Source organism: Sphaerodactylus townsendi, linkage group LG03, assembly GCF_021028975.2.
Source record: "Sphaerodactylus townsendi isolate TG3544 linkage group LG03, MPM_Stown_v2.3, whole genome shotgun sequence".
Lineage (NCBI taxonomy): Eukaryota > Metazoa > Chordata > Lepidosauria > Squamata > Sphaerodactylidae > Sphaerodactylus > Sphaerodactylus townsendi.
The window spans coordinates 6,732,587-6,752,484 of NC_059427.1; the positions used below are offsets into that span (position 1 = coordinate 6,732,587).

Sequence of the window (19,898 nt, forward strand, 5' to 3'; positions counted from 1 at the left end):
AGAAGTTCCCCCATTCCCTGCCTTACCTGAGCTGCCTGCATGGTGACTTTTTTCCCTTCACCACACTGAGTAAATGGTGGAGATGGCACTAGCAATGTCTTTCCACTGTTGCCTGTGAGGGAGATAAAAAAAAAAAAGGAGGGAAATCCTTTTTAGTAAAGGCACATTTTCTGTATCAGTCCCTGAAGTGGCCCTCTCTCTAGAGTGGATTGAAGATACTGCATTTGATCTATGAGGCCTAACATCCTTTCAGCTAGTCATTCTATATTGGGGGAAGAAGTCTCACCTTCCTTATTAATCTATCCCCTTCCCATCCTTGAAATGTTTCCTCTCAACTTTTGTAAATACATTCTGGGATGATGAGTTCTTGACGCTGTCTCCAGCCACACCTCTGTCTCCATCCCTCTGAGAGAAGCCAAGATCCTCTGGCCTGCTCCACAGAACTAGAAGTCAAGAAGAGTTTGGATTTATACCCCACTTTTCTCTCCTGCAAGGAGTCTCATGGCAGTTTACAAACTCCTTCCCTTCCTATAATAGACACCTTGTGAGGTAGATAGAACTGTGAGAGTTTTAAAGAACTGTGACTACTCCAAGATCACCCAGCAGGCTTCATGTGTAGGAGCAGGGAAACAAATCCAGATCATCAGATTAGAGTCCGTCACTCATGTGGAGGAGTAGGGAATCAAACCTGTTTCTCCAGATTACAGTCCACAACCTTTTCCACACAAGGTACTTACACGATTTTCCGACTGTTTTTCTCCCTTTGGTTTCAGGAATGTTTCCAAAACATTTTTTGTCCATTGTTATTTACAGTGTTTCTTTTTGTGGATTCATTTCTGAGCCAGCTTCCCTTTCAGCGTGGTCGTATTTAAAACATTTTATCTTTCCTGGTGCTGTTTTCCTCTGTGCCATTGTCCAATTTCCCCCTCGGCACCATTTTTTTCACAGCCCTAATCTCACTGCTTTCTACCTTGCCTCTTCATTTACGTCATTTTGTGTGTATGAATTTTTATTTTTTGCTGTTTGGTTGAATTAACAAAGCATTGATCAAATGGAGCTACCGAGCACTGAAACAGTGAACCAATGAAGCAGCGTTTCAAGAAATAAGCAAAACAAAAATGTTTGAGCCCTCACAGAGGCCATGAAGTTTGGAGGAGGTGAGTTCAAATGGTTGCCTAGTCCACGGTCACCCAGTGCAATATTGTGGCAAACGGTGGGGATGGAAAATGTTCTGGAAACATTCTAGGTGACTTGTGTGGAAAAGGCCATACTAGGAATGAGGTGGCAGAGCCCTGAGATAATACGATGGATTTCTGGACTCATGGTGGCAGGTGGGAGATTCCAGCTGTAAGCATTAAATTGAGAAATGTTTATTTGTTAACTCCAGCTATTCCTACAATTGAAGAATGGTGGGTCAAGGTCCTAGAGCTGGCCAAGTTAACTTCACTACTTAAAGCAAAGAACTTACCAGTAAGTTCATGGACAATAGGAACTCCCTGATAGAATATCAAGACAAAACAAGGGGGAAAAAACCAAATTGATGACTAGCAGTTTTGAAGGTTAAGGATTGCTAAATTAAGACCCAATAGAGAAAAGTGAGACTTTTTATTAATAATGATGTTGGAGATTTAATTTTGTTTTGAAACTTAGTGGCCAAGTGTTGAAGGGTTGATATTCAGTGCAGAAGAAAATGGAAGTCTATATGAAATAAGAACTTCATAATTCGGTGAGTCTCTATTTCTGTGAATGTTTTGGACTTTGATTCTGAAGTACAAATAAAACATTGCATGCAAAAAAAGAGAGAAATGTTTATTTGTTTAATGGGGGGGGGGGGGAATCCCTGCACACAGAAAATGCAAAGAGAAAGATTCTGCTCTATTTGTCTCCATTTGCTGTGCTGCTTTCTTGAGCAGTGTGAAGCTGTCCTCAATCCATTCAAGGGGAAAGAGCTAAAATGCTGTCCACTCCACCACCATGAATTTCTGTCACATCCTCCGGCACGTATGGACGATGTCAGAGACTCAGACTTTTATAGATGCTGGATACCTGTCATGTCTCATCTCCCATCCAGCAGTCTGACAATGCATAGATTCCGCAGCTACGATATTTTCCACATGATTCAGAGTTTTAAATTGTTTTAGTGAAACTCACAGGTGTATGGTTACAAAGGTAATATTTTAAGTGTGTCTCGGTGTAAAGGAATAATGATTTTTTAAAAGATAACATACTCCACAGTTTATTTAGGCTGACTGACAGATCTAGGCCCCTTCTGCACAGACAAAGTACAGCGGGTTGCAGTCAGGGTAAAGCAACCCAAGATGCCATCAGGGCATTTGCATGCCTCCATGCAAGCAGCGAACGGAGCCCACGCAGACAATGCAGGTTGCTGTCACGCCTTTGTACGGAATTGAGTTTTCCCCCCCAATTATCTCCCTCTGCTGTGCAGTTACTGGGCCAGGCAGGCATGGGCCTCTACAGCTATGCTGCCCCCCTGTGCCCATGTAGCTTCGTAGCACAGAGGCGGGGACTGGGGAGAAAAGGGAAACGCAGCCAAATAACAAGCTTTGCTTTTCGGGGCAGCTGTTTGCTGATGAGCGGCTGCTACCTGCATTAAAACAAAAGAATAGCAGAAAGTGTGATTTTTGGAAAAACCAGGTTGGGAAGAAATGTGGGGCAGATCCACGTTAGGAGCGGGAGCCGTGCGAAGTCCCTCCCCCACCCCCATCCCCATCTTGGGTTTATTGACCTGTGCGGAAGGGGCCCTAGTCACAGAGGTGAGCTTGTGTGGTTTCCCCTTAGTGGCACTGGGGATTCTTCAAAGCAGCTTCCTCTGCACTATCCCTGACCCATCCCTCCCATTCACACACCACCACCAAACTTTCCTGCTTTATATATATATATAAGGGGGGTAGTAGCAGTATAATTTATAGCAATGTAAATTTCCAGGTTTCATTTTTTTAAAGCAACGCCTCTGTCCCATTTCATTGTGGAGATATAAGGGGAAAGGCCCATCTCTGAAACAAAGGGGCAACAGTTACTATTTTTAAAATGAAAGCAGAGAATTCAGACAACCTGATAAAAGCACTGATCTAACATTTTATTTAACTGGCAATTAAAACAAAGACATCAGTTTCCAAAAGGAAAAGGGCATTGTTACCGAGGCTGGGGTTTTTCAACTCATACCAGTTTCTCCTGCTTAGGTTCTATTTCGTGTGGTTTTTCCAATAACCAAGGGCCTGACATACCCCTCCTTCGATTTTTTATTTTATTATATTTATCACCCGCCCTGCTGAGTGACCTCGGACCTTTGCTCGGACCATCTACTCTGTCTTTTCCTACTCAAAACCACTGACTCATTCTCCTACTCCTTCCCTTCTCCTGCACCTGCTCCCTCCTCCTTGTGGGGGCAAAGTGCTGTCAAGTTGCAGCTGACTTATGATGATATCTTGCAAGACATTCAAGGCAAGAGACTAACAGAGATGTGCTTTGCCATTGCCTGCCTCTACACAGTGACTCTGGTATTCCTTCATGATGCCCTGTCCAGAATAGTCCAGGCAAGCTTGATCTTGACAGATCTCAAAAGTTAAGCAGGGTCAGCCCTCATTATTACTTGGATGGGAGACTAGTGAGGAATACCAGGGTTGCTATGCAGAGGAAGGCAATGACAAACCACCTCTCCCTGCCCCTGGGCAAATGCAGACGGGCTGAGGTGGCTTTGACAATAAATTGTTTCTCTTTTTAGTGATGGAGGAGTTGTGATAGACCAGCAGAGTCAAGCTGGAAATTTTCCGAATATTTGACATGGCCAAAACTTTTATTTTTGCAGTGTGGTGGTGGGAAGTGTTGTCAAGTTGCAGCTGACTTATACTGACTCCAAGAGTTTTCAAGGCAGGAGTAACAACCCTAGTATTTGTTGTAAGACTCCCAACCAAATAGTAATCAACCAGGGCTGACCCTGCTTAGCTTCTGAAATCAGATGAAATGCGGCTTGCCTGGGTTACCAAGGTCAGCCCCCTCCTCTTCCCCCTGCCCAAAATTTCCCCTCAGCTTCCTGCAACTCACTCCTACCTACAGCCTCTCCTATGGATACATGCACCAGCGGAACCTGAAGCCACTTGAACTGCCACCCAAGGATCCCATTTTGTATTCTGCCCTCAGATATGCTGCAGACAGACTCAGGTCAACTGGACCAATTGCTCCCAATAGGGCCCCATGTCTAAGGGCCCCCAGCACTAGGGTAATATACTCTTTGTCATGTCAAGTACACACAACAACACATTGCAACCCTGCACTTTTAAGTGCGCATTTTGATTGCCTTCCATTCTACCCTAGAGATATAAAGTCTACAACAGACTTTATTTATATCTCTGTGATTCTACAGACCTTGGGTGTGAATCTGAGGCCACACCAAAAAATGTTCCCAGTTGGACCCCACACAGCTCCTCTGGCTGGCCCTGGCTGCAGAAACCTTGTGGCTCTGCACAAAGGAGAAGGAACGATAAGGAAAATGTGCTAGATCACCCCTGCTACCCCTTCCCTTTCTCTCTACTTTGGGTCTTGCATAGCAGCCCCCCCACCTCCACAATGGCGAGAAGTTCCCTTTCATTTTGTGTCTTCTGCCAGTTTTTTATTCCACCTCTCTTCTTTGGGGATTTCACTGGCTTTGCACAACAGGGGGACCCAACAAAGGGGGGGGGGGCAGTTACTCCACCCATTAAGAACTTCCCGCCTCCTTTCCCTCTGTTTTGGGTCTTGTATTGCAACCTCCATAGCCCACCCCACAATATTTCCCACCTCGCCTTCCCCTTTCAGCTCACCAGATCCCTCTCAGCCATTCAAGCAGCTGCCCCGGAAACTCAGAGGCTGTAGGGGGGGGGGGGGCAGGCAAAGAGGAAATGGCTTTCACCCCCACCCCCCAATCCGCCTCTCTGGGACTGCAGACTCTCTTGCTAGGCTCTGCTAAGCGACTTGGGAAGCAGCCAAATTCCATGTTGTCCGTTTGATGAAAACACCAGGAACGGAGAATAAAGCCACTGCTATCATCATGCCCTTAAACAAATCCATGCTGAGATAATACTTGGACTTATTGTATTCCGTTTTGGTCACACATTTTAAAAAATGATGCTGCAGAGCCTGAGGAGTTGCAGAAAAGAGCAACCAAATGAACAGGGGATTAGAGCAGCTGCCCAATGAGTAGTGGTTAACACGCTCAAGGCTATTTAGCTTAGAAAGAAGGGGAGTAAGGGGAGACATGATAGAGGTCTATAGAATTATGAATGGTGTGGAGAGAGTGGACAGGGAGAAGAAGAAGAGTTTGGATTTATATCCCACCATTCTCCTGTAAGGAGACTCGGGCTCTTTCCGCACATGCAGAATAATGCACTTTCAAACTGCTTTCAGTGCTCTTTGAAGCTGTGCGGAATAGCAAAATCCACTTGCAAACAGTTGTGAAAGCGGTTTGAAAACGCATTATTTTGCATGTGCAGAAGGGGCCTCAATGTGGCCTACAAATTCCTTTCCCTTCCTCTCCTTGTGAGGTAGGTGGGGCTGAGAGAGTCCTGCGAGAACTGTGACGGGCCAAGGTCAGCAGGAATGTAGGAGTGCAGAAGCACATCTGGTTCACCAGATAAGCCTCAGCCACTCCGGTGGAGGAGTGGGGAATCAAACCCGGCTCTCCAGATTAGAATCCACCTGCTCTTAGCCACTACATCACACTGGCTTTTCTTCTTTCATAATAGAATGCAGGATCATTTGCTGAAGCTGAAGGGTGGACGATTCAAAACACAAAAGTATTTCTTCACACAGTACGCAGTCAAATTGTGGAACTGCTTGCCCCAGGATGTGGTGATGGCCACTAACTTTAAGAGGGAAGTGGATATGTTCACGAAGGATACCAGTCAAAATGGATGCTAGTCATGATGCATACCCATTCTTTCCAATATCAGAGGAGCATGACTATTATTGTAGGTGCTGTGGAACACAGGCAGGATAATACAGCAGTCATCTTATTTGGGGGCTTCCTAGAAGCACCTGGTTGGCCATTGTGTGGCAAGAGATGAACAAGAGATGCCTCCCTCAGCATTGCATCCCTGGACTTCCTTGGTGGTCTCCCACTAAAGATGCTAATCTCCAGGCGGGACCTGGGGATCCCCCAGAATTACAGGACATCTCCATCTCATAGAGATCAGGGAAATGGATGCTTTGGAGGGGGAACCCCTATAGGACTGTACCCCACAGAGTTCCCTGTCCTCCCCAGACTCCATCCCCAAATCTTGAGGAATTTCCCAACCTGGATTTGGCAACTATGCTTTTTTCCAGTTCTGCTGTTTGAATTTTGATTAATGCCTGGAACAAATTTAGATCTTACAGCCATTGCTGCTTTGTCCCAGCATGCCTTGGTACCATGTGCAAGATAAAACTTTTTTTTTGCAATCAAGTCCTATAGAGTTTTAAAGGCAAGAAATGTTTAAGGTTAGTTTGCCATTGGCTGCCTCCGCATCACAGCCCTGGTGTTCCTTGAAGGTCTCTCATCCAAGTACTTGCCAGGGACAGCCCTGCTTAGCTTCTGAGATCTGATTAAATCAGGCTAGCAAAAGCTATCCAGGTCAGGGCACAAGGTAAACTAACAACCCTTTAAAAATTTTCCCCTATACCATCTTTAGGATAATAAAGTATGAAAGACTGGGTTTCTACCACACCAGAATATCAGCCTCCCACTAAAAACGAACAAAAAACCAAGGCCAAGTAATATTCTGGAAAATACAAAACCTAGTTTTAACAAAAGTGTTGCCAATTTTTGTTTGAAAATTGCTGAAGATTTGGGGGAGAGCTGAGTTGAGGGAAGGGTAGAGATTTGATGCTATAGAACAGCGATAGCGAACCTTTTTGAGACGGAGTGCCCAGATTGCAACCCCAAATCCATTTATTTATCGCAAAGTGCCAATGCAGCAATTTAACCTGAATACTGAGGTTTTAGTTTAGAAAAAAACAGTTGGCTCCAAGGCGTGCGTAACTCAGCTTGGTGGTAGTCAGTGGCTTTGCTTTGAAACAACCATGCAACTCTTCCAACGGGTGAATCATGACCCTAGGAGGGTTTACTCAGAAGCAAGCCCCATTGCCAGCAACCGAGCTTACTCCCAGGTAAAGGATCGCGCTGTAGTTCTTCGCATGAAAATCAGTGGTGTTTAACAGTGCTTAACAGGGTTACCTACACTGCTTCCCCAAAACTAGGTCTTAGGTTTAATGCCCAGCGACCCAGGCCAGCCTAGATGTGTGGGCGTGGGAAGACTCTGTTTGTGCGTGCCCACAGAGAGGGCTCTGAGTGCCACCTCTGGCACCCGTGCCATAGGTTCGCCACCACTGCTATAGAATCTACCCTGACCTCTGCAGTCTAGAGCTTAGCTGTAATTCCAGAACGTCAGGACACACCAGAACATTAGTAACGCACTCTGCACAAACTTTTTTTGTGTGTGTTGTCAAAATAGTATCTAATGAATAAAATTAGATATCATGATCAGCGCAGCAAGCAAAATCCATATGAATCAAACTAAAAGTCATACGTTTAATTCCTTTCTAAGACTACATAAAATGATTGGATTTTTAAAAAGTGAGCTAAGCAGTCTATAAATGTATATCACCTGATAGTTCAAGCAATTGGTATAAGCTCAATAGTTTCACATCCCTTAGTCTGAGTCATCATAAAGCAGGGATTTCCAAGATGGTGCTTGTGGCTGGCTCCGCCTCCTGAGGCAGCCATTTTGTGGCAGTGCCCACCATGCTGTGTCAGAATTCCAAATGTGCCTGCAAGTTCAAAAAAGTTGGGTACCCCTTCTATAAAGCATTAATCTGCATTTTGTTGGAAAATGAGTGTGGACTATATCCTTGTCTCCAAAAGAGGTAACTTTATTAAGCTTCAATGATTGTCTACATTAATTTGTCACTTTCAACTCCAGGTAACATTTCATCATGCATAACAAACATGACCAAGGCATGAGAGAGACTATTGCACAGGACAATACTCAAGGAAACTTTCAAATGCAAACTCTTGTTAAGAGAAAATTACAGCATTAAAATTAAAAGCATTAATTTCATATTTTGTACCTGGAATTTCAATTGAAACAGGTATCACCTAATAAAATATAATCAGGCAGTGTATTTAGCATAACAAGGCTATACAACATATGAAATGTAAAACAACATTATACATAACTTTCCTGCTCTGCCTTATGTCTGTGATCTGTTATCATGCACTGTGCTCATTCTGGAGATTTAATTCTGTCACAGAGCTTTCCAGAATGCCCTCTTTCTTTACAGATATACTGAAGTAAGATGCAGGCAGAAATTTCTGGAGTTTAGGTCTATGCAAACATCTCCATCGTGCCTTTGGCCTTCCAAAGGTACATTCCACAATGTGAAGGGGGGCCTATCAGATATTTTCTGTAGCCTGGTAGTTGTTCTTTCAGAGGACTTCCCTAGCCATTTCCTTATGTGATAAGCTTTTTGACAGAAATCCTAAAACTTACTAAACTCAGGAGTGCCACCAAGAGCATCTGGGACTCGGATTCCATTACAACAAAAGTCTTCAGTGGAAACTGGGTTCACAAGAAGTTGGGGAGGGATTAAGGACTCTAACATCTTGTTATCACAAGGAATTATTCACATGCTCTCAGGAACCAACTGTGGCATATGTACAGTGTTTAGCTTAAGATAGTTTCAAAACCATATCACTTTTCATTTGAATATCTCTGTGTTGCTGGAAGCTTTCCCTTGTATTATGTTTTGACTTTAAAAAAAAAAACCCTTTCTGAATCCAGCCACTTTCCCACCCCCTATTTTCACCACAAACTTTCTAATAGAGACTTTTTTTGCTTCACTTAGTACAATTTATTTCTCGGAGATATTTCTTGGGCAGCCCAATCCAGGGGGGTTTGACTGCCCACTCCTCCACATGAGCGATGGAGTCTTATCTGGTGAACCAGATTTGTTTCCCCACTCCAGCATGCCTTTTGGGTGACCTCGGGCTAGTCACAGTTCTTCCAAACTCTCTCAGCCCCACCTACCTCACAAGGTGCCTGTTGGGAGAGGAAGGAGTTTGAGTCTCCTTACAGGAGAGAAAGGCAACATATAAATCCAAACTCTTCTTCTCTTCTTCTACATTTGTGATGGTTGTCTGAATGGCCAACAGAAGCTGTCACAGATGTATGGCTGCCATCAGTAACTCCAATTCCACATGGAAAACCACATTTGAAAAGGCCATCCATGAACTGTGCAGAAAGAGACAAGGGGGGAAAAGTTGAAGAGGGGGGAAATTCATCCAACAAATAATAAACATTAGTTTTGGAGGGAAGTTGTGCTGATCGCAGTAGAATAGCTAGATTCAAGTCCAGTAGCACCTAGAGATCAACAAGATCTTGGGGGGCGGGCAGGGGAAGGGGGGTTACAAGCTTTCCAAAGTCAGTCAGTTAGAATCCTCACTTTGCCATGGAAAATGGCCTATTCCACCATTTAAGGATAAACATGCTAGCAAACCCACATCATGTTGTTGATTTGAAGAACAGTTTGGATTTATACCCCGCCTTTCTCTCCTGGAAGGAGTCTCAAAACAGCTTACAAACTCCTTCCCTTCCCCTCCTCACAACAGACACCTTGTGAGCTAGGTGGGGCAGAAATAGTTCAGAGACTAGCCCAAGGCCACCCAGCCAGCTTTCTGAGTAGGAGCAGGGAAACAAATCTAGTTTACCCAATAAGAGTCTGCCACGCATGTGGAGGAGTGAGGAATCAAATAAAACGCATGTGGAGGAGTGAGGAATCTTGATTAGAGTCCACCAACTTTTAACCACTACACCATGCTGGCAACAGAGTCAGGGCAGCAACAGATAGAAATGGAGGTATGTGAAAAATGGAGGTTTGTGAAAATCTGAAAACATCCTTAGATTCCTATGGAACACTGGAAAATGGGAGAGAATAAATGGAGCCAATGGAGCATTCAATTTCATTTCTTCCATATCCAGGGAAATCAATTGGTTTGGCACACCAAGGCTCTTGGAAAAAAATATATGATGTCTGATTCCGAACTATTCCTGATTGCAAGATTTCTTGGCCCAGCCTGGTGTAATCAACATTAAAGTTTCTTTGCTATGAATTTATTCCCTTGGAATAGAAATTATTATTTTTGCATATGCATGTATTGTATTGCATGCATATTTTAGCTTGGTTTTATTCTTTGAGTGATGCATGTTTGGTTTTAATTAGTTTCTGGGGGGTGGCTGGAAATCTCCCAGGATTACAACTGATCTCCAGGTTAGAGATCCATTCCCCTGAAGAAAATGACTGCTTTAGAAGGTGAACTCTATGACATTGTAGCCCACTGGGGTCCCTCCCCTCTCCAGACGTCAACCTTCCCAGGCTCCATCCCCAAATCTCTAGGTATTTCCCAACCCAGAGCTATCAACACTAATTTTAATTGTTGTAATAAATGTATTGCGGGTGTTTTTCATCTTAGCCACCTTGACAATCCTGATCAAAGCAGGGTGCAAATTCTGTAAATAAAACAAATAACAAATAAAATATTAGAGTCCCTGACATGTATACTCAATATAAGGACAGGAGTTGAGAAATCCTACATGGCGCTGGCCAACACTGGTATCAGTGCTCTATTAGAAGATGCTTGAGTAGAAAAAAGACTTCAAGAATGGAGTCCATCACACTGAGAAAATAAAATAAAATTGAAATCATAAGGGAGGCAAACATCAAAATAATCCATCTCAGCTCCCGAGGACTGTATAAAATACCTACTGACCTCAGATCAACTGTTAGGGGATTTGTCAAAATGAGAGAATATTTTTTTTTATACCTTGACCTCAACAACTGTCCTCTCTTGAGAGATGCCCAAAACAAGAAGTGATGGACAAGACTATCTGTCTAGAATTTTGAATGAGGGTAGACCAATGAGGGGGTTGGACTGGATGGTCCTTGTGGTTTCGTCCAACTCTATGATTCTATGAATATGTCTTCTACAGCTTCCTTCACCCACCATGGTTGCTGGATTGTGTGGTCAGCTAAATGGACAGGGATTCCAAGCATAGACTTCAGTAGCCAGGGCATTCAGACTGTCATCAAGCATCTGGAGAATTTCAGCAATTAGGAAGTTTTGTGCAGCTATCAATTAGAAACTGCAGGGGGTGTGAAGATATTTATCTTCTAAAGGAACCTCCTAAACCTTATGCAAAAGACTAGAATCAAAAGGTGGGGCAGATAAATGTACAAGGTCCGTGGTCAGCCAGGGGGATTTTCAAAAATGAAAAAAGGGAGGCAGAATTCACATAAATGAATCTATCTTAATTAATTACTACATGTTATTATGGGCATTTTTGGCACATTTTAACCCAAGGTGGATGGAAGGAGGGAAAAGTTAAATTTAACATGAATATAACATGGAAGTGCCTAAAACTGATACGTATATTGTTTTTTAAAAGGCCCATATCAATCACAGATGTCTACTGATGATACTTTATCGCACTTGTTTCTAATTTTCCAGTCCAATGTGTTTTGATTCGACATTTTTCCAGCTTTTCTATACATGAGTTCTTTGATGGGAAGTAAGATTTCCACTCTGATTGAAGCTTTTCCCACACTCCAGGCATGTATACGGCTTCTCCCCTGTGTGAATTCTTTGATGGCAAATTAACTTATCCTTCCGTCCAAAGATTTTCCCACACTCTAGACATTTATATTCTTTCTCTCCTGTGTGAATCTTTTTATGGGAAGTAAGGTGTGAACTCTGATTGAAGCTCTTCCCACACTCCAGGCATTTATAGGGTTTTTCCCCTGTGTGAATTCTTTTATGGGCGGTAAGGTGCCCGCTGTAACTGAAGCTTTTTCCACACTCCAGGCACTTGTATTTTCTCTCCCCTGTGTGAGTCCTTTGATGGGAAGTAAGGCTTCCACTTTGAACAAAGCGTTTTCCACACTCCAGGCATTCGTATGGTTTCTCCTTTGTATGAACTTTTTCATGGGAAGTAAGGTGCGAACTCTGACTGAAACTTTTTCCACACTCCAGGCATTTGTATGGTTTCTCCCCTGTGTGAATTCTTTGATGGGAAGTAAGACTTCCACTCTGACTAAATCTTTTTCCACAGACCAGGCATTTATATGGTTTCTCTCCTGTGTGAATAATTTGGTGGGAATTAAGATATGAACTACGACTGAAACTTTTGCCACACTCCAGACATTTATATTTTTTCTCCCCTGTATGAATTCTTCGATGGGTAGTAAGATTTCCACTCTGATTGAAACATTTTCCACACTCCAAGCATTTATATTTTTTCTCCCCTGTGTGAATTCTTCGATGGAAAGTTAACTTAGCCTCTTGCCCAAAGCTTTTTCCACACTCCAGGCATGTATATATTTTGTTTATGTTATAGGAGTTCCAGTGCTCATTAATGTCTGATTTTTCAGGAAAAATTTCCTCACAGACTGGGTTCTCATTCCTGGTGTCTTCTGGAATCAATGAATTTTTATGAGAGTCACCATTCTTTAAAAGACCAGAATTACTGCCCCCATTATCTAGATGTTTTTTCTCTTCCTTCCTCAGTGCATATTCAAAGCTCTCTTTCACATCTGGATATGTATATTCTTCCTTTATCCCTGGATGCTCTTTCTTTTCAGTCACTGACTGCCGCATACCTCCTGCTGAAAGAAAAAGAAACCCAACACAAACACTGTGAAAAAAGTGAACCTTGAAAGTTAGGAAATGAACTAAATGAATTGCTGTAGCTAATGCAAGAACAGAAAAGTTTGGTGGAGAACCCAGTTCTGTGATATATTAATTTTATTGACTGATAGTTAATCACAATAGCTTTCCCCATGCCCATTACTAGTAGAGAGAGGCTTCTCTGATGTGAACTGGAAGTCCAATGAGAACAAGGTAGAGAAGAATGCCAATGAATCTCTACCCACTCTGATCTGGGAAGTTTGACAATATAACCCACATTCTCTCTCTTCCTTTCTAGGACAATATTTCCTAAAGAGTTCAGCTCAGCACCTCTCATATGAGAAATAAAATTTGGGTTTTCATCTTTTAAAAAGGAAGAATGGTAGGAAAAACTGTCACAACTACATTAAAAAGACAACTCCAACCTCAGCTGAGCTGGGCTGCTCCAGTTTGCTGGCCCCATGAAAAGGAAATTAAAATGAATACAAAATATATAAATGTCCTTTCAGTAATGTTGCTTCACCAAGATCATCACTCAAGTGTTGTGCTGCTTCCTGATTGTTCAAAGATGAGCCCCTGACCAGAGAGGATCATGCCTGCCATTCACCTCCAGTTCCATCTGCACCAGAAAGTGGTCGGGACAGCTCTGAACCTTCAATTTACCATAACTCTCTGTTTCTTCTCTGTCTACAGTTATGATATGAGAGCCAGCCTGGTGTAGTGGTTAAGGTGTTGGACTAGGACCTGGGAAACCCAAGTTCAAGTCCCCACTCTGCTATGGAAACTTGCTGTGTGACCCTGGACCAGTCACACACTCTCAACCTTGACCCTGGCAAGTATCTGAATGAGAGACCTCCGGGGAATACCAGGGTAATGACAAGGAAGCAGGCAATAGCAAACCGTTTCTGAACGTCTCTTGCCTTGAAACTCTATGGGGTTGCCATAAAACGGCTGTGACTTGATGGCAAAAGAAGTGCATGTGATTGTGCCTTGTTCATTTCTCATTACTGGGGAGGTTGCAATAAAGCTGCTTTCTTCAGTCATTGGTGTGCCTATTGCCTTTGAAATCCCTTCATGAAAAAATAACCTTTCGCCTCTTATTCACTTATTCATTCATTTATTTATTATATTTTTAGACCGCCCTCCCCAGTAGGCTCATGGCGGTGTACATCATAATTTAATATATAAAATAAAACAGAAAACAGAAATTCAGTCTGTAATTTATCTTGGCAATACACTCCTCCAAAGGGACTGTCAATTATTCCGCCCCAACTGCTAGATGGTGAATTATTTTCAATACTGCCCTCTGCTGAGGGTTTGAAAGACAAAAACTGTGTTCACACGAGTGCTGTCTCAAATTATTTTGCATCACATCTCCTCAACACTGGTTTCAGATTGCTGTAATCCAATTCCATTGCTTATTAGATGGCTCGTCCTATTCATTGCATTGATTTACAATGTATAATCTCCCTGGAGTCTCAGTGAGAAACTAAAACTCATGTAAATAATGAGTTTATAAAATAATTTTATAAAAATAAAACTCAAGCAAACTAAAAATAATGTAAATAAATGTATGTGTAAATAAATAAAACACACAATTCACATGTGCAAGGCCCTGGAATTACCAGTTTAAAGAATCAGTCTACAGTGGCCAACCAGTTCCCCATGAGAGGCCTCTCACCCAACCAGAGTTCTCCTATGGACCCAGGCACCTACCTGCCAATCCCTCCACTTCATCAGCCCCATCGACAAAGAGTTCTTCCTCATTTTTCAACCAGGATGGAAGCTCAGGTTTGGTGATCAGAAGTTCTTTTTTTCAGGAGGAAACAAAAGCACATTTATAGTTATTCAGTCTTCTCATAAATACTGAGCAGTTCAAACCCACCTTCACTATGGCAGTCAGGCCAAACTTCACCTGCCTGGAATTGGCTGATATTTGCCTACTGTTTGCCAAGGTAGGAACTAAGAAATGGCAAGGAAGACAGTGAAGTTTTTACCCACACAGACACACATATGCACACACAGACAGAGACAAATGTAGTAGAACTCCTCTGGATCCCAGGGCCATCTGAATATTCATGAAAATGTGATTCCAAGAGCCACAGGCCCAATTCCAATGGGAACACTGTCATCCCTTACTCAAGGCACATTTCTGCAGCTCTCCAAGGACACCCCCCACCCCACAACCATACACCTCAGCCATTGTTTGGAACATAACTGGACAATAACGAGCATTCAACACCTCTTAAAATATATATCCCATGATATGCCTGCTGGCCAGAGTGGGCAATATAGCACTCTGGCTTGGTAGAAGGCAGCTTCATATTTTCAATTGAACATACCTTTTCTGTGCTCATTTAAACCATTTATATATCTGACAGTCTTCTGGAAAAATCAGGACCCAGGCTAGTTAACAACCATATTTTTAAAAAGTACATCTCATTTTAGAGTCTAGTCCAGGGGTAGGGAACCTGCGGCTCTCCAGATGTTCAGGAACTACAATTCCCATCAGCCCCTACCAGCATGGCCAATTGGCTATGCTGACAGAGGCTGATGGGAATTGTAGTTCCTGAACATCTGGAGAGCCGCAGGTTCCCTACCCCTGGTCTAGTCAAATGCTGTTGATGAGAAGCAACAAATTCTTAATATGATGTTTCAGGGGTGAATTTGAGATCAGAGCATTCTGGCCTAAATCAAACTAGTTCAAAAAGGGTAAGGAAGAACTGATGGTGAAGTGGGGAAATAAGAAATGTATGGATAATACAGAAACTACTTATTTCCCCCAATGCATTATCAGCTGGAGGGTGTGTGTGTGTGTGTGTGTGCCTTGGTGACCAGTAGAGAGCTCTTTTTTGGATAAGAAAAACCTATTGGTGGAAATTTGTCAGCCCTTGGAAGTAACCTCAGAGCTCCCAAGACATTAGACAATCCCACTACAGACCTGGACAACGTCCTGCCAATCCCTCCACCTCATCAGAGCCTTGAAGAAACAACTCTTCCTCTTCTTCCAGCCAAGTTATGAGCTTAGGTTTGCCAATCACAAATCCTTTTTCAGAAGGAAAGAAAAGCAGTTATATCTTTTCTGTGTTCAGGCACATATTCAGCAGTTGCAAGTCACCTTAACTCTGCCCCTCTGCCATTCTGAGAGGAAGGGGCATGATTTCCATGGGAATGCTACCACTCCTTACCCAAGGCACCAGTGTGGTATAGCAGTTAAGAGTGGTGGACTCTAATCTGGAGAACCAGGCTTGATTCACCACTCCTCCACATGAGCGGTGGACTCTTATCTGTTGAACTGGATTTGTTTTCCCACTCCTAAATATAAAACCTGCTGGGTGACCTGCAGCTAGTGACAGTTCTCTTCAAACTCTTTTAGTATCACCTGCTTCACAAGGTGTCTGTTGTGGGGAGAACATAAGAACATAAGAACAAGCCAGCTGGATCAGACCAAAGTCCATCTAGTCCAGCTCTCTGCTACTCGCAGTGGCCCACCAGGTGCCTTTGGGAGCTCACATGTAGGATGTGAACGCAATGGCCTTCTGCGGCTGTTGCTCCCGATCACCTGGTCTGTTAAGGCATTTGCAATCTCAGATCAAGGAGGATCAAGATTGGTAGCCATAAATCGACTTCTCCTCCATAAATCTGTCCAAGCCCCTTTTAAAGCTATCCAGGTTAGTGGCCATCACCACCTCCTGTGGCAGCATATTCCAAACACCAATCACACGTTGCGTGAAGAAGTGTTTCCTTTTATTAGTTCTAATTCTTCCCCCCAGCATTTTCAATGTATGCCCCTGGTTCTAGTATTGTGAGAAAGAGAGAAAAATTTCTCTCTGTCAACATTTTCTACCCCATGCATAATTTTGTAGACTTCAATCATATCCCCCCTCAGCCTCCTCCTCTCCAAACTAAAGAGTCCCAAACGCTGCAGCCTCTCCTCATAGGGAAGGTGCTCCAGTCCCTCAATCATCCTTGTTGCCCTTCTCTGCACTTTTTCTATCTCCTCCATATCCTTTTTGAGATGCGGCGACCAGAACTGGACACAGTACTCCAAGTGCGGTCGCACCACTGCTTTATATAAGGGCATGACAATCTTTGCAGTTTTATTATCAATTCCTTTCCTAATTATCCCCAGCATAGAGTTTGCCTTTTTTACAGCTGCCATGCATTGAGTTGACATTCCCATGGAACTATCAACTAAGACGCCTAAATCCCTTTCCTGGTCTGTGACTGATAGCACTGACCCCTGTAGCGTGTATGTGAAGTTTGGATTTTTTGCCCCTATGTGCATCACTTTACATTTTGCTACATTGAAAAAGGGGAAGGATTTTGTAAGCTGCTAAGAGATGGCTTACAGGAGAGAAAGGCAGGGTATAAAGCCAAACTCTTCCTGTTCTTTTTTTCTGTGCCTCTTGCTCAAGGCCCCTCTTTCCATTCAACCCAGCTATGATTAATGGCCAGTGTCTGGTCCCACAATAATGAATGACCGAGAAACCTCATCAAATACTTCATCACCTCCTTCCTCATTACACACCAATCATCCTGGGCACAGTAAGAGGGACTGACTGGGATCAGTGGTGTATGTCACTCAAGAGATCCTAGTACCTGCTTTTTGCTATCACCTAGCAGAAATCAGGGAGAAAAGTTAAGACCTTAAGTTATAAGATAATTTCCCTCCCTGAATGTTCTTCCACCACAGAGGAACATTCTTTAGGATATGAAGTGCACAAATGAATTTCTCCCATTCTACTTTTCCCCCCAGATCTTATCTCTGCAGCCAATCTTCTCTCCTTTTCTTGCTTCATGAGTCTAACCCCCTTCCCAGCACAGGTCAAGAAAGGCACAAAGAGGGAAGCTCCAGTTTAGACCATCACAGATCCTCCAAAAGTCTCACTTCACACCCATCTCTTCTGTGGTCCAGGCACAGGATTGATGGGTGAGGCTCAAGCATGTAGGTAAGGGGGGGGGGGTTCCTGGGTTCAACCCCCCATTACATTTCCAAAGCCCTCCATACCCCCATGCCCCTCCCCCTGCTGGTTGGGCTCCCAGCCAGAAGCCCTCCTGCCCTCTCCTCAGGGGAGAAGTAACTGCCATCCCTGGACTCGGAAAGCTGCTTTTATAAGCACTGAGGCCAGGGGGCAGGGCCCAGGGGGTGGAGCCACACCCCCACCCACCCATGGGGGCATGGCCAAGTCTCCCCAAGCCCTGCCCCCAGCCTCAGTGCTTATAAAAGCAGCTCTCCAAGGCCAGGGACGGCAGTCTCTTGTGGCCTCCCCAGAGGGGAGAGCAGAAGGGACTGCTGGCTGGGAACCCAACCTGTGGGAGGCAGAGCCAGACAGGGGCGGAGTCTCCATCTCCTGGCGAGGGCTGGTGGAGGCAGAGCTGAGGGGGGCGGGCCTTGGGAGGTGTGGCCATGCCTCTAGGGGCAGGGGGGTGTAGCCCCATCCCCTGAGCCCTGCCCCCAAACCCATCCCATTAAAAAATTATACCTACGTCACTGGTGAGGTTTCCCCCCCTTGCAAAGAGAACCCCCAACCCTTGCCAGTGATGTCTTCGGCAGGGGTCTTCAACAGGGTACCTGCCAAGTGTTTTTAGAAAGTGGGCAGGGCAGGGGGAGGTCCTTTTGAGTTTTTGGTGGATATAGCATAATGTAGAGAGTAGCTTTAGTTAAAGTACTTTTTCCTGTTGAAACCATGAACAGAGATTCTAAAAAGACTGCAGGTCCTGATGCTGACTAAACACAATTGGGCAGCATAATTAAAACACTTAATGCCCCTAACTAGAACATCTATGGAAATCATCACATCTTCCCAATTTGAATGTTTTTTAAAAAATAATTCAGGTAGGAGTTTTTAAATTACATTCACTTTTCAAAAATCATTTATAAGTCTATCAAAATCTACCACAGTGTGGTGTAGTGGTTAAGAGCAGGTAGATTCTAATCTGGAGAACCAGGTTTGATTCCCCACGCCTCCACCTGAGTGGCAGAGGCTTATCTGGTGAACCAGATGTGTTTCCGCATTCCTACATTCCTGCTGGGTGACCTTGGGCTAGTCACAGTTCTTCGAAACTCTCTCAGCCCCACCTACATCACAAGGTGTCTGTTGTGGGGAGAGGAAGGGAAAGGAGCTTACAGGCACCTTGAGTCTCCTTATCAGAGAGAAAGGTAGGGTATAAATCCAAACTCCTCCTCTTCTTCTTCTCTTACAGTGTGCAAGGAGTCTCACCAGTCATTTGACACTCTTGCCCTTGTTGCAAATAACAGCTTCAAATTAAAAATAGTTGGGCTCATAAGACAGGGCTTGTGTAAAAGGGATTGCCAGAAGATTTTTTTTCCTTTCCATTTTGTGTAAGTACATTATATGCCTGGAAAATAAAGACAGATGCTGCTAGCTGAAGGTATGTTAGCTAGCTCTTTATGTTTTCTTATTTTGTTGGCATGCAAGAAAATATTCTTTATCCAATATGTTAAATTTACAATATGTTTTAAATTTAATTTAAAATAACAGAGCTTTTGCCTGAGATGTTGAATACTAAATCTCAGAGTTACATATAACCCTGGCATTTTGTAGCTGTCTCAGCCTTCCATAGAAGCCATTTCATGGTTGTCTCCACCTCCCACGTGGCAGCCATTTTATGGTTGCGCCCACCACTCTGTGTCAGAATTCCAAAGGTGTTTGAAGGCTGAAAAATGTTGGGGACAACTGTTACAGAGGGGGGCAGAGCTTAACCAATTAACCTTCCATGTCCACCCTCATCAGCGACTTCCTCATCAACAGTGAACTGAGAAGTATTCATAGTCACGCTCCAAAGGATGCAGGACACAGTCAAAGAAAAAAAGATTTTTACCCAAAGAAGCCACATTTCCAAAATTTTCCAGCATAACTTCCTTGTACAGAACTCTTTGGGCTGGGTACAGCAGAGTCCACTCCTCTTGTGTGAAATACACAGACACTTCTTCAAAGGACACCCCACCCTGAAAGAAGAAGAAAACATTTCTTTATATTACTGGGTGTTTGGTCTCTGGGGAAAATACAGTGCATGAACAACAGCAAACAGGACGAGATCAGAGCTCTGAATCTTTCCCTTCCCAGCTCTCTTTGGAGCATCCGTCACTCTCATGGGACTACCAATGTGCTATCTGCACTAGCTCCCATACTGGACTACTTCTTTCCCTATCATATATGTT

General features: G+C 43.7%; 2 protein-coding genes across 7 annotated transcripts in view; one reads left to right on the forward strand and one right to left on the reverse strand.

The window, feature by feature from the left end:
- Nucleotides 1-19,898, forward strand: part of LOC125428526 (zinc finger protein 420-like) — an 815,993-nt gene that overhangs the window by 62,904 nt on the left and 733,191 nt on the right. The gene's annotated exons all lie outside the window — the stretch shown is intronic.
- Nucleotides 1-19,898, reverse strand: part of LOC125428898 (zinc finger protein 420-like) — a 28,808-nt gene that overhangs the window by 5,048 nt on the left and 3,862 nt on the right. The window contains exons 3-6 of the mRNA XM_048489607.1: nt 19,559-19,685; nt 15,654-15,758; nt 14,429-14,521; nt 11,579-12,690 (exon numbers count right to left, since the gene is read on the reverse strand). Of these exons, the coding sequence (XP_048345564.1) occupies nt 11,579-12,690; nt 14,429-14,521; nt 15,654-15,758; nt 19,559-19,685 (1,437 nt within the window). The remainder of the gene's footprint in view (nt 1-11,578; nt 12,691-14,428; nt 14,522-15,653; nt 15,759-19,558; nt 19,686-19,898) is intronic.